Genomic DNA, 15,907 nt, shown 5'->3' on the forward strand with positions numbered 1-15,907 from the left:
CTGTATAGTTGAACAGTATGAAGGTTCATGGTTTCAGACTGGACCGGATGAAACAAAACCAAAAGGTTGTTTGAACTCTTTCCCGAAAAATCATATGACAAAGTCATGGTAATTGACACCATCTGATGGCTAAGAATGCTCGATAAGTTGGACATTGGGTTTTGTTTATGGTTGGGATAGAACCGTGAGGGAGAAGTAAGGGTAATTACCCAGATGTCTATGGTCCTATAGGTGTAACTCGTAAGCTACAAGCAGTCAGGCGAAATCTTGTGCTTGAATAGAACCAAAAATCCTCTTTAAATTTCCGACCATATAACTTCCTGTTAAACGATGCCGACATTGCTCACCTGCGGTAACTGGGACAAATTGTGAGAGTGTGACATTCCCCTTGCAAGTGCTTGGCAATTTCTCGTTAACTTCTCTGCCACTCTTTCTGAATAACTCAAAAGCAAAGAACGATCTCTCAAATGAAACTATGTCTTCTGATGCACACTCTACTTGCTGCAGTGGCAAACTCTCTTAGAAGACAAGCAAAAGGGAAACATTCTTTTGAAAAATGATCTCCATGTCCTTAGACATTTCTCTCTCTGGTAAGTAACCATCATCATTAATCTATCATGTTCTTCATTTACTATGATGGTAGTATATTCACACTTGGTGAAGTTATTCGTGAAGAGAATTGCAAGAAATACATGCCATAAACCAGTCTATTACTAACTTTTTCTAATGTTATTTTCCCTAACCTTTATGTTGCCTTTCAGGATTGCTCAACTATGTTCTTGCTTATTTCACAGAAAGTCTTGTTTCTGTCCTTTGTAAATTGATAGACCAGGGTCGAGCTTCCAACATATTTGAAACCCAAAGTTCAAATTCCACGAACCTTCTGCAAGAAATTCTTCCAAGGAAGAAGATAGAACTTGTTTCATCTGAGATGGAATTAGATTCCTCAAGAAAGAAGTTACTAGAGTTCAAGAATTTCAAGGCAGCAGCAAGCAGTAACAAGCATACAACAACTAGCAACCAGTCAATTCTCAAGTTTAAGAATGAAGGGGCTTCAAGTTCGAAAGAGGTATCTCGAGTCCCAAGTAATCCAAGAAGTAAGGTCTGCAGCAGCTTTTGTAAAGGTAAGGGAGTTGTACTGCAGGCTAGTGAAGCTGAACAACTGAATACACGATTGAAGATCCTTGAAGAAGAAAATGAAATAATGAAGCTAGCATTCTTAGAGACAGCCATGGAAAGGAAAGAATTGGTTAATGAAATATGTCAGCTGTTTCAGACACTGCAAGACTACAGCCTCCACCATAAAGATCAAGAAGATGGACACAGATCCAGCTATGGATCTTTGATCCTCAAACCTTCTAAGGTATGGCATTTTGAGAACCAATATCTGCATAAATTCATATTGAATATGGCATTATCACTGTTGTTTAATGGCATGGTAGCACTACCTTCCTTTCACAATAAACCTGGAAACCATCTAATTGATAGTGATGCTGATTCCCACGGTGTTAAACAGGGTAGAGGAACGGAGTCGAGCGGTCTGTCACAACTTCAATTGGAAAATCAAGGTTCTGAAGATCCTATATTAGCGATTCTTGATCAGAGTTACACATCTACTCAGAGTTAATTGTTGTGTACATCAATTTACATTTCATCAACTATCATGACTTGATATGCTCAAGTAGTTTCCAATCTTAAGGAACTCAATGCCAGAAGTAACAATGACTTTAATTTAAGATTTCCCCCGAATTTCTCCTAAAACCAGCATCAGGTCTCAAAGGTGAACAACCTTTGGCAAATGAAACAATGTAGGTAAAGAAAGTCGGTAAAATAAATCCACAACCTCGGAAAAAGGATTCGCTCTAAGGGTGGTTGACGGGGAACTGCTTCTGCAGCTCGAGCGAGTCACCGCATGCCATCGGAGGATGGTTAGCAACGGCTCCCCTAAAAAAGACTCAAATGGAGGTGGGATCTAGCGATCGAAAGAGCACTACACGTTGCGTGATATCTGAGGCATCTTCAACGATCTTTAAAATTCTAGAGATGGATTTTATTATTTAAATGATGTTTTCATATATTTTATTATCTCGTTAAAAATTAAAAAATTGTTTAGATTAAATTCAGCTAACCCTTTATCTTCGTGTATGATAACCACGCATCTCAAATACATCGTTTTGGAGTCTTTTACGCTCTCAAAAATCCTAATTATAAAAATCCTTTGGAGTCTTTTTCTCGAAAAAAGAAAGTTTAAAAATAATGCAGTTTTAGAGAAAGAAAGAAAAATAGGGAAGAAAAGAAGAAAAAAAACACAAGAAAGATATGATAGATTGTTTAATCTATTTGAAAAAAAAAACACAAGAAAGATATAATTATAAGTAAAGGCTTAGATGTGGTGGTAAAAGAATTGACATACTTGCTTGAGTACATAATGTTTTGAAGAATAAGAGCGTCATGTGTTAGTCTCATGATGCGTCACGTGTCAATTTTTTATTGTGTCATGTGACAGCCTCGAACCTAAAAGATAACGTGATAGTGCCACATCTGCAACTCAAACTTGAAATGTGATGTGGCATTGCCATGTTAGCATAAAAGATGCCATGGCATGGCCGCATCAATGTGGCAGGGTTACAAGGCAATGCCACGTCAACACGCGAATTCGAATTGTGACATAGCATTGCCACGTCAGCAACTAAAATCCACTTCATATACCATGTTAGCATCTGATGCCACGTTAATGTTGACGTCAGCAACGTAACAATTAATTTAGATCAAAAATATTAAAAGAGACTAAATTGAAATAACTTTTAAAATAAAAAATTTAAAAATTATGATTTTTACTAAAGAGATTAAATTAAAAAAAATATTTTAGTATAGAGACTTATAAAGCATTTTGACAATTTTTTTTATCTCATTAAAAGTCGAAAAATTGTCTCGATGAAATTCAACTAACCCTTTATCCTCAGTGTATGAAAACCACACGTCTACGCCTCAGCCAAATGTGTCTCCAGATGAAAAATGAAAAAAAGAAGAAACGAAAAGATTTTCGAAGAGTGCTCTTTAAAGATCAAATACGAAAAGAGGATATGAGAACTCCGCCATGTGCATGCGACTCGGGCTTGGGACACCCCCCATTAGCACTTATTCTATAACATCTTATCCAGTATCCACCGATCTTGAGGCTAAAACTAAACTAAACTAAACTAAACTAAACCCAACTCGATGATGCGTTACATCACACCCACCCCAACGATGCGGAAAAGCCCGTTCCCCAGGGCATGGATCAAAACAAAACTACCACAAATCAATCCTAGTACCCAAGTTTCCAACTTCTCCCTCAACTCCCATACCCAAATGGAAGTGGAAGTAAAGCTCCGGCTCCTAAACTCCATCTCGCACCAGAAACTGTCTAATCTCCTCTCCCGTTTCCACACCAAAACTCTCATCCAAGAAAACATCTTCTTCGACACCCCAAAATCCACTCTCGCTTCCAACAACGCCGCCCTCCGTCTTCGCTTCTACGACCTCGACTCTTACTCCATCCTCTCCCTCAAATCCAAGCCCGAACTCTCCCAAGGCATTAGCCAAGTCGAGGAACACGAAGAGCCCATCGACCCATCACTCGCCCGCTCTTTCTTGGCCAACCCAAGAGGCTTGTTGGACTTGACAAGCTCTTCCCAGATAATGAAAAGAGTGAAGGGAGAATTTGGGGCCGACGAGTTGGTTTGCTTGGGAGGATTTAAGAATGTGAGGGGGGTTTATGATTGGAAAGGGCTGAAGTTGGAGCTTGATGAAACTTTATATGATTTTGGTGTTAGTTATGAGATTGAGTGTGAGAGCAAAGAGCCTGAACGTGATAAGAAGTCGATTGAAGGGTTGTTGGAGGAAAATGGGATTGATTATGAGTACTCTGAGCTTAACAAGTTTGCAGTTTTTTTGTCAGGGAAGTTGCCCACATGAGTGGAGTGGAAAAGTAATGTATTTGCCTAAATATTAGTTTTCGATAGTAAATTTTGAAAATTTATGCTATTTTTTTTATCCATTGTGTATAAGAATTTATGTTTATGTGGAATTTACTCACCAATCAGTTGGAATTGTTCTCATTTTACTTGGGTTGTGGATACAAATTGTTTCTTTCATTACCTGACTTACTTGTCATGACAAGAGTTAACCTTATGAGATGCTTATCTGAGAGAAAGTTGTATTTTGATTCAACATTTCTATGACTGATATTGTTAGATTTTCATTAGTTATACTCACATTGATTTGCATGACTCAGTGCCGAACAACGAGCATGCAGTTGATGCTTTGCTAATTTATTGATCAGTAATGTAGAATTATAAGTTGCTATTTCTGCTAATTTTTCTAATTGTATATATTCCTCGTTTTCAGTCACAATAATTTCGAAAAGTTCAAGGTACAAGAGATTCAAGGAGAAAATATTTGAGGTTTTCTGATATAGGAACTTTTCCTCTGGAACATGCCATGCTCCTTTATTGTCCTAAGATTGCTAATTTGGTTGCATAATATTACTCCATGTGCAATTTTAAAAGGCTTAATAAGATTTATCATATTAATGTTTTGCAAGCACTTACATTTAGAATTTGTGAGAAGTGACAACAGCTGATCAAAAAAGATACTGAGGAAGAATGCAGGATCCTGTTATGTAACTATATCAGAAGACTAGTTGGATAGTTTGTTTATTTTGGGGTACAAGTTCCGTGTGCTTTGCCGATTTCTAGCTGCTTGGTTGAGACCAGAGATCATAATTTCAGTGATTGCAGTTTTGCTCAGTGGACTTAGGTGCTTGGAGAAATGTGGAGTACTGATTTAGGACGAGTTTGTGCAAAGCATAGAGGTAACACTATTAGTTTTCTTATTTTGAAGCTTTCTTGAGCTCCTTTTCATTACAACTTATGCAGAATCAAAACATCATACTCATTCTTGCTATTGCAGAGATGTAGATGCAGAAACAATTTTAAAGTCATATCAAGTGTAGTTTAGAAATCCTGTCCCTACTTGTTTTGGGATGAGAAATATATTAAGAACTGTAAGATTGGTTCATTCTTCTTTGTATCTGTTCTGAAGAATATAAGGGTCAAACAAGAATCTTGTTTCTCTCATCCTTTATTCTTTGTGGTATAGATTTGTAGCATAGTGGCCTTTGTCATTGGTTTTGTGCTGAAATTTTCTCTGTTGCATTCTAGTATCCTATTGCTGCATCTCCTTATGTGATTAAATTTGGTTGTTGTAACCCAATCTTGCATCAGCTTGTCTTCCCCGAGTCTATATTTTATGGCTAATTTGCTGTGACTTTCCTTGCTCAAACAGCCTATTCTCAATCACCAAAACAAAAATACCATTCTACAAATTTAAAGATTTGAAACAAGATCAATGCAGAAGCTCCCTGTATGGGAACCTGCCAGCCCTGCCTCCGCTGGGGTTTCTCTGCTTCCCTGAACATATATGATTCTTGCCACACTGGTCTTGCTCCAAGAGATCTTCTATTCCATATTTGCCCCCTCTATCTTGGGCCGGTTTGCCTTGTTATAGAAGCTGACAGACACGCCATTGAAAGGAGTTGAACCCCTTCTGCCCGTAATGGTTTGTACCTCTTCCTTGAGAAAATATGTGGACTTTTCTAGGTCATATATACCTTGCTCCCACAAACAATGTCTCCAATTTCTTCAAGAAGCAATTGTCACAAGAGTGGTTTCTCAATGACAAATGACATCGCATCTTGTTTTCTATAATGGCGGCCAACAAAGCAGTTGATTTTCTTTGCAGCAAATCTCTTCCACTGTTCATAATATATATTGTCCTTCCCTATGTGGTACAAGTTATAATCAGACATCACTAAAGTTTAAAATCAACGAGTAGCTAAAAGGATAATTAGTATTAATTAATTCAGTTGTATCAAAAAAATATTAATTTATTCAAATGTAAATTGACAGAACTCAAATTTTGGTGTTGTTTGATAAAGTGAAAATTATGTTGTCAAGCGTTAATAATTTAATAATATCAAATCTATTGTTTATTGAATTACTCAGGTTAAACTATATATTTTATATGTTAATAATAAATAACATTATTTAATATGAAATATTCAGTTAATTAATAATATTTAATAGTAATTCTAACTAATATGATTTTACAATTATATCAAACAATTTTGATGCAAAATAATATTATTTATTAGATAATTATATTGTATCATTTAAAGTATATCTAATCAAATAGTTTTATGTAGTTTTAAAAATTGTTTTTTAAAATATTTTATATTTAATTAAGTACTTTCTAATTTAATAGTATTTTATATTAACTTTATAAATTACTTATAACTTTACTATAAAAATCTTTTTTTATAGTGTAAATGATTTCCAAAATAAATCATCGAATGCATTGAAAAATAAATTAGTGAAACTATTTTAGTGGCATGAAAAGTTTCAATGGTTTCTAAGTATATATCAATACCTATCGTTAGAAGAATTTAAAGTTTAAAATTTAAATATACCTAATTTTCTCTTTGAACTTCCTCATAGAAAGAAAATATAAAAATTTAAAGAAAATTATGTTCTGACTTGCTGCTGCCTGTTAATTTTTATTTTTGGTGATTGCTGCCTACTAATTACTTTTATATAAAAGTATAAAAATAGAAAAATAATATAAATAAATTCTAAAAAATATTTTGTCGAAAATTGATTAAAATAATTAATTAGGGACGAAATATTCCTTCTATAAATTTCACACCAAACACATGTAGTTGACACCAATGACTAATTCGATTACGTTCAGATCACTGCATTTTCGTTGGTGATTTCCTTGAAAAATGATGAAATAATTTTCTCTAGTTACAAGCTTGTTTTGAATGTGTTAGCATCTAGTCTAGTGGATTCTTGCTTGTGGACTACGGCCATATGTTCTGCTGCTTAGGGGGAAATTGCAGCTTGCAAAACAGCAGGCTTAGATACAACTAATCTAGGTGGAGCTGAGAGCGTGTTAAAGACTTCTATGGCACTATTTTTGTGGAAATTATTGACCCTAAGCAAAGCTGTTTGTTGAATGTTAGTAATGGAAAAATAGGGTTTCTGTTTTCAAATACTACGAGACTATCATGGTTTGGTGTCGCACGCAAAGCTCTCCAGATGACCCAAAGGTTAGCTGGACCTGCAATCCTTTCCAACAAGCACAGTGAGCTTCGAGCCATTGGAAGGGTCAGTTGCAGTACAAGACCCGACCAACCCCAAAGAGAAACATCAGTCTCTCTTTTGCTTGCTGGTGACGAAGTTAGTGGGTTGCCTAGACTCGTCAAGTCTCCCTTTGTTGATTTTAGCAGTCATCAATTTGAGTTTGAAAGTTTTGCAAGTATTGTCCTTCGAAGTTTACCAACAAAAACAAAAGAGTTAGGGTGAGGCATGTGATTTGTTTCCCAAAGTCAAAGATTACAAAAGAGGACCCTTGCCTGTAGGTCACACCAGTCTACTGCACCAATATTCAAGCATAATGGTTCCCTTGAATGGAAAATAGGAATGCAAGTACGAACCCACATTTTGTACGGACTGACAATACATGTATATAAGCTTTCTTTGTAATTGTAGTACAACCCTTTCAACAAGTAATAATCATACTACAAGTTATGGAGTTTGGACATTGTATTCCAACTTTCCTGGGAGCATCAAACCGACCATTTCGTGTATATCTTTGACTAATGGTAGTTTAAACTTCAAACTTACAATTTCCGCAGTAGTTCAAGCCACACCATCGAGTTAGGTCCAAATCATATATAGAAATACAATGATGTCCGATATGAAATTTCCATGACAGAGGGAAACCAACATTCCTTGCAAGCAGTGTTATTTTTTCCAATCTTGATTGAAGGTGACTTTTCATACTTTACATCCTTGAAGACTTATAAATAGAAATATAATTTTGCTAAACATGAACTCAGAGGTAAACACATTGCTTAAACTTTTTGTCCAACTGCTTATCTTCCAATGGGAAGATATTTGACATCTGTTAACATTTCATTTTGGGTTGTCCTACTTTTGCTTCAAACGCATGGATTTAGAGGTTGCTTGGAAACGGAGAGAATTGGGTTGTTAAAGCTCAAGGCTTTTATAGAATCAGTCAGTGAAGGTCCAGATACTACACTCATTACATGGGTTGATGGTCATGAAAGGAGCAATTGCCGTAGTTGGGATAGAGTTAAGTGCAACGCCACTACTGGGAGACTAATGGAGCTCTCTCTTAGTCATGCAAGGACACGCATCCCTGGTACTTTGTTCCGAATTTGCAATCTAAATATCTCTTTGTTCCATCCTTTTGAAGAACTGGTGAGTCTTGATTTATCTGATAATGGATTTGGTGGGTGGATTGATCAGACTGAAGGTAACTTTATTTACTTTCACCTACATAAAATCAGTAGCTTCTCTAGATTGACACCTATGGCGTTATTTACATTTTTACCTACCTATGCAGGTTATACAAGTTTTTCGAGCCTGAAGAAGCTGGAGAAGTTAGATCTCACTAATAACTGCTTCAACACCAACATCTTCTCATCTTTTAGCCAATTCAAATCGCTCAAGACCCTGATTATGCCTTATAATGATCTGAAAGGATCCTTTCCTATAAATGGTACTTACCTTGTCTCCTTATTCCTTCTGTTAAAGGGTGAAAGAAAAACTTACAAATTATATATATGAAATTAGATAAAGAAGAGTAGCACTAGTGCAGAGAATTGGTAAACCATCAAAACGAATATGAATATTTTAACAAAGAAAAAATGAACAATTCAAAATGTAGACAAATATATCGAAAACATTGGATTTCAATATACAAGTCTAGGTTCTTGCTGTATTACAACTCTGCCTTACAGGTTCTAAAGGATTGTTGAGCTTGAAGAAACTGGAGATTTTAGATCTTAATAACAATCTCCTCAGTAGCAGTATCTTGTCATCATTGACAGCAGTTACGTCGCTCAGGACTTTGATTCTTAGTAACAACAATATGGAGGGTTCCTTTCCTATCCAAGGTAATGTCTTGATATTTCTCTAAATATGCAGTTAATTGCATTAATTATGTAAATGTAAGCTTTTTAATTTTTTGTTGCAGAACTGATAAAGTTGAAGAACTTGGAAATGCTCGATCTAAGTGGTAACCGATTTAATGCTTCCATCCAAGGTAGTAATCTTCAACACTTACATATCTCCATTGTAGCCACTAATTTGTCCTGTTAAGGTTTATATATACTAATGGCTCTTTTAAAACATAGTTAGTGTCTTAATTTTTCAACTCAAGTTTTGCTATGGAAAGAAAGTTTGAAATATGAGAGATATAATACAAGCAAATTCCTAGACTTAAAATGGCCTTGAATATATTCTACGTTAAAGGTTTTGCAGGATCAGGTAGTTTAAACAAGCTACTGGTTTTAGACCTGAGTAACAATCGTTTCAGCAACAGTGCATTCTTGTTATTGAGTGCAATCTCATCACTCAAAACTTTGATTCTTAGTAACAACAAGATAGAAGGTTCACTTCCTATCCAGGGTAATGCCTTTGATCTATCTGTTGAAAGGTTCTGCTATTAATATCCCATTATGTCCTTTTCTCATATAAATTATATTTGAACTCTTTTCTTGTGTTGGATGCAGAATTCACAAGGTTTCAAGACTTGGAATTGCTTGATCTAAGTGATAATAAATTTAATGGTTCCATACAAGGTAGAGGCAAGCATTTGATGTGTGATTCTACAGCAACACCCTTTTCATGTTTTAAAAATTTATCTAAAACCATTTTGTACTTGTTTTTATCAGGAATATGTGAATTGAAGAACCTCCTTGAATTGGATCTCAGTGACAACAAGTTTAGTGGCCATCTTCCAAAGTGCATTGGCAATATGACCAACCTCCAAGTTCTTGATCTTTCATCCAATCAGCTGGATGGGAACATACCATTTGATATTAGCAATCTCAAGTTTCTGGAGTATTTAGCACTTTTCAATAACAAGTTTGAAGGCTTATTCTCACTAGGTTTATTAGCTAACCTTTCAAAACTCAAGGCATTGGGACTTTCATCACAAAGCAAAATGTTTCAAGTAGAAACTGAATTTTATTTGGCTCCCAAAATTTCAATTGAAGGCACTTGGGTTGAGCAATTGCAAACTCAATTTGAAAACTAACACCGTCCCTAGTTTTCTTTTCCACCAGTATGACTTGAGATACATTGACATCTCTCTCAACAACTTGGTCGGAATGTTCCCCAATTGGTTGCTTCAGAATAACTCAAAGTTAGAAGTTATCAATTTAATGAAGAACTCGTTCCAGGGAACCCTGCAGTTGCCCAATTCTAAGCATGATTTGATTACGCTGAAGATTGCTGACAATAGATTTTCAGGTCATCTCCCAAAGAATGTTGCTATGATCCTTCCGAAACTATCCTACATAGATATGTCGATGAATAGTTTTGAAGGAAGCATTCCTTCTTCAATGGGAGACATGAACAGTCTATGGTTTCTGGATTTGTCTGCTAATAATTTTTCAGGAGAATTACCAAGAAGTCTCTCAAAAAATTGCATCAATTTGAGATTCTTGAAGCTATCAAATAACAACTTTCATGGGGAAATTTTTCCCATATATATGAACTTGACTAGGTTGGTGCACTTATATTTGAATGACAACTTTTTCAGTGGGAAGATAGGAGACAAGCTGACAAACATCACTCATTTAGAACTCCTAGACATTTCCAACAACAATCTATCGGGTGGAATTCCTGATTGGATAGGTAACATCTCCTCTCTAACTAGCATTTCAATGTCAAAAAACCTCCTCAAAGGTAGCATCCCGGACCAACTCTGCAGTTTGAAAAACCCTAAAGTTTTAGACCTCTCTGAAAACAGATTTTCTGGGTCTTTATCCTGTTTGCTTAATATCTCGTCCTTGCGATTCTTGTATTTGCAAAGGAATGGTCTCAGCGGGTTACTTTCTAATGCTTTACTAAGTGAAAGCTCTCGTTTGAGTACACTTGATTTGAGAGAAAACAAACTTTCAGGAAGCATTCCACCATGGATTAATACACTTTCAAAGCTGCGCATTCTTCTATTAGCAGGGAATCATTTAGAGGGTCAAATCCCTAACCATTTATGTCAAATGCAAGTTTATATCATGGATCTTTCACGAAACCGGCTTTATGGGTCCATACCTTCATGCTTTGCCAATATATCTTTTGGGATGGCAGCAGGTGAATCTTCCTTTGTTACCAGTTTGATCAGGTTCAATGCAATTATCAGCCTTAGTTCTTATTATAGTTCCAATCTTGAACTGAACTCAGACACTAGTGGTTCTCAGAGGCCATATAGACAAGCAGAAGCAGAATTTACAACGAAATATAGACACAATTCTTACCAGGGTGACATTCTTCACTACATGTTTGGATTGGATTTGTCATGCAATGAATTAAGTGGTGACATTCCAGCACAAGTTGGAGAGCTAAAGAATCTTCGTGCGTTGAATCTCTCACATAATAAGTTTTCCGGATCTATACCTGTGAGCTTTTCTAGCCTCAAACAAATAGAAAGTCTAGACCTTTCAAGCAACAACTTGAGTGGCCAAATTCCTTCTCAATTGACCGAGCTACATTTTTTATCCATATTCAATGTGTCATACAACAACTTGTCCGGGATGACCCCTGATAAAGGTCAGTTTTCAACATTTGATAGGAGCAGTTATGAAGGTAATCCTAGTCTTTGTGGATCCCTCATTGAGAAGAGTTGCAACAGCTCGGAAGTGCCCCCAACAACAGTGCCCTTTGATGGAGAAGAGAATGACACTATGGTCGATACGGTGGCATTTGGTTGGACTTTTTCTGCTTCATATGCTATGGTACTATTGGCATTAGCCGCAGTCCTCTGCATCAATCCTCACTGGCGTTATCTCTGGTTTAATTCCGTTGATTGGATCATTTATTTATGCTTCAAAATGTTTAGTTAAATGTAGCATTCTCTTGGTGGTCTTGCCAAGCCTAAATAACATTAAGTGGACATTCTTACTTACATTTCAGATGTTGGTAAACTCTGCAATATACTGTCAAATAATTTGGAGCAATATTCCCAATGTAGCTGTTGCATAGTTGACCTAGGACGGTGCAAAAATTGGTTAAGAACCGACTTAATTGAACTAAGACCAAATTCGATTAATTCATTCTAGTTAATTCAATTAAAATGGTTCATTCGATTAAAAAAATTAGCTAATATAATTAAGTCGATTCAATTTGATTATGAAATTTTTAAAAAATAAATAAAATAAAATTGAATCATCTTTGTCCTTCAATATGTTTTTATCTAGATTTAAGAACAAATTTATCAACCTCCCTTTCAAATCTTCAAACAATTCAACTATTGTCAAAATGGTAAATGATGCAAAATTTCATAGAAGACACAATTCTTAAGGCCAAATGAACATCAAAATCAACTTTGGAGGCAATTTTGATGGAATACAATGTTTGCTAACTTGAACCCCAAAGAGTTTCCATTACTGCTAGGCATAAACAGGCAAAAGATAGCTAATTTCGAAATTTGACTGACAATTTGCCAATAGTATCATAAGCAAAATAATAGCTAGAATACATACAATGCTCAATGAAAAGGAACCATTTTCTTCACCAGTGAGGGTTGATGAAGAGAACAGTCACGAAACCGAGCAAAAGCATGATATATGTCACGGAAAAAGTTGCATAGAAGACGGTAGAATCAACTTCAAACCATTGATGCTCTCAAATGGTTACAAGAAAGGTCCAAACTTTCTACCTCAGCAAGGTTAGAGAAAGAAGTAGGGATGGATCCCACCAACCTATTGTGAGCTAAGTTCAGTGCGTGGATTGAGGACAGGTTTCCCAATGTCGAAGGGATTTGTCCTATTAGATTGTTGCATGACAAATCAAGTCCTGACATCAAATATCTTATTGATTAGCCATATTTACTCCAAGGTTGACTCAATGGCAAGAATTACATTTTGTTATTGTTGTGTTACTCGTTTTTTGTGGCAGATCACTCGGCTGAATCTTTGTAACTAATTGTTTGGTCCACTTCATCTTCAATTGCATATAAGATTGTAATTATTAAATTTAACATTAAATTGAATTTACAATCTATGACATAACCCCAAAATCTCTCTTCAAGAATTGGATTAGGTTCCACAGTAGTTTCCACAAAAGTTGGGTTTCCTTTATATTGTCTGAATTGTTCAACTGAATGCAAATTTGTAGTGGAAGGAGAACATGATGGCCAACACAGTGCAACAAGTGCTTCAGGCTGAATGAATTGTCCCTAGCACTTTTTTCACATAATTCAACTTTCAATGTAGGATTTGAAGAGCTACATAACACCAATGGAAGTACAGTAAATGAAAAAAATAGTTTAGTATTTGCTAGAATGAATTGATCTTTCCACAAATATAAGTACTTGACTCCCTACCAATTTAGGGGGATAAAGAATTACTTGGATAATTGGACTCCTCCTCATGCCCCAAAAGGCCTTGACCCAGCTTAACAAATAAAGTTAACACCAAATTTCTTTCACTTCTTCTTCTTAGGTGGTGGCTGCTCCTGCTCATCCTCATCGCTGTCATTGTCATCGTCGTCGTCCTCTTCATCATCATCATCTTCATCATCGTCATCGTCTTCATCAACATCGTCACTTTCTTCATCACCGTGAGCTTCAACATCATCATCGGAATCATCCTCATTATCATCACTCTCTTCTTCTGACTCGGCTTCATCATCCTCATCATCTGTTTGATTACCATCGTCATCATCTTCATCATCATTTTCACCAGCATCTTTGTTCTCAGAAACGGTCTCTTGCATTTTAATTAGGTCAGCCAAAGGAAATCTGCAATGCAGTTGGCATATCCACTATCCGATTACTCTTTTACTATTTTTACATCATAATTTAATGATTAATCAAAAGATCAAGAAGAGGAAACAACTAAATCAATCCCTACCTTTGATCTAAAGAAATGGGCATATCATCGGGCTTAGTAGATCCAATCTGGGAAAGAATTTACAAGAAAATATGCAAACACAATGGCAGAACATACATAAAGAAGCATACAGTAACAACGGCATATTTCCAAAACAATTACTGAACTTCCTAGAATAAAAAAAAAAGGCTTGAAAAAAAGCAAAAGACAAGAAAATGCATAATGGAGATTAACATGGACTTAATGAACAAGCATAATATACCTTAAAGAAATGACCATACAATCTCAAAATTGATGTACAAAGCTCAGAAGCAAGTAATTGTTGGACACGGATGGAAAATATATATAATCACATGATCTTCTATATTTATAAGATGAAGTAGTAGCCAGAGCACTAAGCATTTATCACCATTCAGCTGGAAGCTGAAACCTTTTTTTCGCTCAGCCAAAAGTGAGATTTTATATATATATATATATATATATATATCACTGATAAATACAGTGTTGGGTATAGCTTTGGAGCTATGCTGGAGCGTATAACACCTGGATACACCTTTTGACATACCATTGGATATATGGATAGAAATATTAGAGCATAGCCCATAGGCTACGAAGCTAAAACCTACCTTGACAAACTACGCATAGAATCTTGTTCATGGGAATGAACATAACCACAAAACCTAACATTTTAAAATCATTCCCACCCTTTTTCCCTTTCCAACAGCTGAGAGCAGAGGCCCAACCTAAATTACTCCTTGGCTTACACATTGCAATACTAATTTCAGGGGCTTTGACAGTACCTCCTTGCAGTACTTCCTGATTGTGTTGCAGAGAAGGTTAAGGGGTTTTAAAATTGATGATAGATTTCTAATTTTGTGCTTAAACTGATTTGTTTTTGGAAGAAAGAAAAATGTTGGCCAACCCAAGCTAATTGACTCCATAAGCTTAGTTCACATAATTGCTTACAACTTAAAAACTGGCAAAAAACCTTTGGAAGAGGTTAACTATCTAAAATTCTAAATATCTTTCCTTTTCCTTGCATTAGCTTAGCAAACAAATAATTATGAAAGAAGCAAAAATGGAAGAAGAGTCCCAATATGCACAAAACAACATAAACAGTAGAAGAGAAAGTCCCAATTTAGTTACTTATATTTATACAACGAGATGCAGAACATCAGTCTAAGTCCAACAAAGTTATCCAAAGGAGAATCCAGTGCATAGATTATGCAAATTGACCACATACAAACCATGAAAGCATCAAAACATAGCAGCATTGTTAATCAAAAACCTCAACCTTGCCCATTTAAGGGGTTGCCCATCAACATAAAAAATGCACCAAACTTACATGACCCAAGACTGAAACCTACTCTTGCTGATTAAGAGCTACCCATTAACTAAAAACATGAGTACTATCCAATCAAATTAATCAGACAAAGTAAAATAGAAAAAAAAAAAAAAGAAAGTGAGAAATGTACCAGAAATAGGAGCCAAAGAAGAGATTTGTGAGCAAGCAGAGTAGCTTGCAGTAACGAAGAGTCAAGCAGTGAGCAAAAAATGCTGTTGTGGGACATACTTTCCATCTCCATTTTAGATTTGGGAAGGTAATTGACTTCTACAATAACAAGTAATGAAGGCTGAAAAAGAGAAGAGGGGGTACACAAAGACAAAACAGTGTGAGAAAAGGGTTTGAGGGTGGTTTTAGTTGGAAAATCTATGTGAGTGAGAGTGAGGGATTCACTTGTTTGTCTTCTTCTCGATTTTCACTCTGCACCGCTCCCACATCAGCTTCCATTTTTGTTTTCGTCAATTCTTCAGTCTCTCCGGTGCATATGGGGGAAGATGCTTTTTGCCCACTTCGTACAAGTTCTAAATGACCATAATCATAGCATGTAGATACATATTTTTTGTTTTGATTTGTACCTTTGCAACAAGTTTTTT

At 35.9% G+C, this 15,907-nt stretch overlaps 3 protein-coding genes and 1 pseudogene across 6 annotated transcripts; 3 read left to right on the plus strand and 1 right to left on the minus strand.

Moving 5' to 3' along the window:
• The first annotated feature begins 269 nt into the window (after nucleotides 1-269).
• LOC148761988 (uncharacterized) lies at nucleotides 270-1,960 on the plus strand. The gene is made up of 3 exons (XM_088807454.1): nucleotides 270-590; nucleotides 762-1,363; nucleotides 1,517-1,960. Exons 1-3 carry the CDS (start codon nucleotides 557-559, stop codon nucleotides 1,625-1,627), a joined length of 747 nt encoding a protein of 248 aa, XP_088663580.1. The 5' UTR covers nucleotides 270-556; the 3' UTR covers nucleotides 1,628-1,960.
• Nucleotides 1,961-3,031: 1,071 nt separating this feature from the next.
• LOC18595340 (triphosphate tunnel metalloenzyme 3 pseudogene) lies at nucleotides 3,032-5,693 on the plus strand (annotated as a pseudogene). 3 transcript variants are annotated; one of them, XR_016027086.1, is made up of 3 exons: nucleotides 3,032-3,970; nucleotides 4,390-4,855; nucleotides 5,329-5,693. The product of XR_016027086.1 is annotated as a triphosphate tunnel metalloenzyme 3 pseudogene, transcript variant X3 (transcript). The 3 variants fall into 3 exon arrangements; XR_016027084.1 differs by lacking the exon at nucleotides 5,329-5,693 and adding an exon at nucleotides 4,954-5,212; XR_016027085.1 differs by lacking the exon at nucleotides 5,329-5,693 and having other exon boundaries at nucleotides 4,390-5,221.
• Nucleotides 5,694-7,117: 1,424 nt separating this feature from the next.
• On the plus strand, nucleotides 7,118-12,023 carry LOC18595341 (receptor-like protein 15). Its single transcript, XM_007023245.3, is given in 8 exon segments — nucleotides 7,118-8,385; nucleotides 8,476-8,631; nucleotides 8,873-9,028; nucleotides 9,109-9,177; nucleotides 9,387-9,542; nucleotides 9,647-9,715; nucleotides 9,809-10,113; nucleotides 10,115-12,023. Coding segments are annotated over 8 exon segments (3,171 nt in total). The 5' UTR covers nucleotides 7,118-7,991; the 3' UTR covers nucleotides 11,981-12,023.
• Nucleotides 12,024-13,281: 1,258 nt separating this feature from the next.
• On the minus strand, nucleotides 13,282-15,859 carry LOC18595344 (uncharacterized). The gene is made up of 4 exons (XM_018122684.2): nucleotides 15,708-15,859; nucleotides 15,445-15,603; nucleotides 13,991-14,037; nucleotides 13,282-13,878 (listed from the first exon to the last, which is right to left on the minus strand). Exons 1-4 carry the CDS (start codon nucleotides 15,759-15,761, stop codon nucleotides 13,563-13,565), a joined length of 576 nt encoding a protein of 191 aa, XP_017978173.1. The 5' UTR covers nucleotides 15,762-15,859; the 3' UTR covers nucleotides 13,282-13,562.
• Nucleotides 15,860-15,907: the final 48 nt, after the last annotated feature.

Source organism: Theobroma cacao, chromosome 6, assembly GCF_053813885.1.
Source record: "Theobroma cacao isolate CCN51 chromosome 6, ASM5381388v1, whole genome shotgun sequence".
Lineage (NCBI taxonomy): Eukaryota > Viridiplantae > Streptophyta > Magnoliopsida > Malvales > Malvaceae > Theobroma > Theobroma cacao.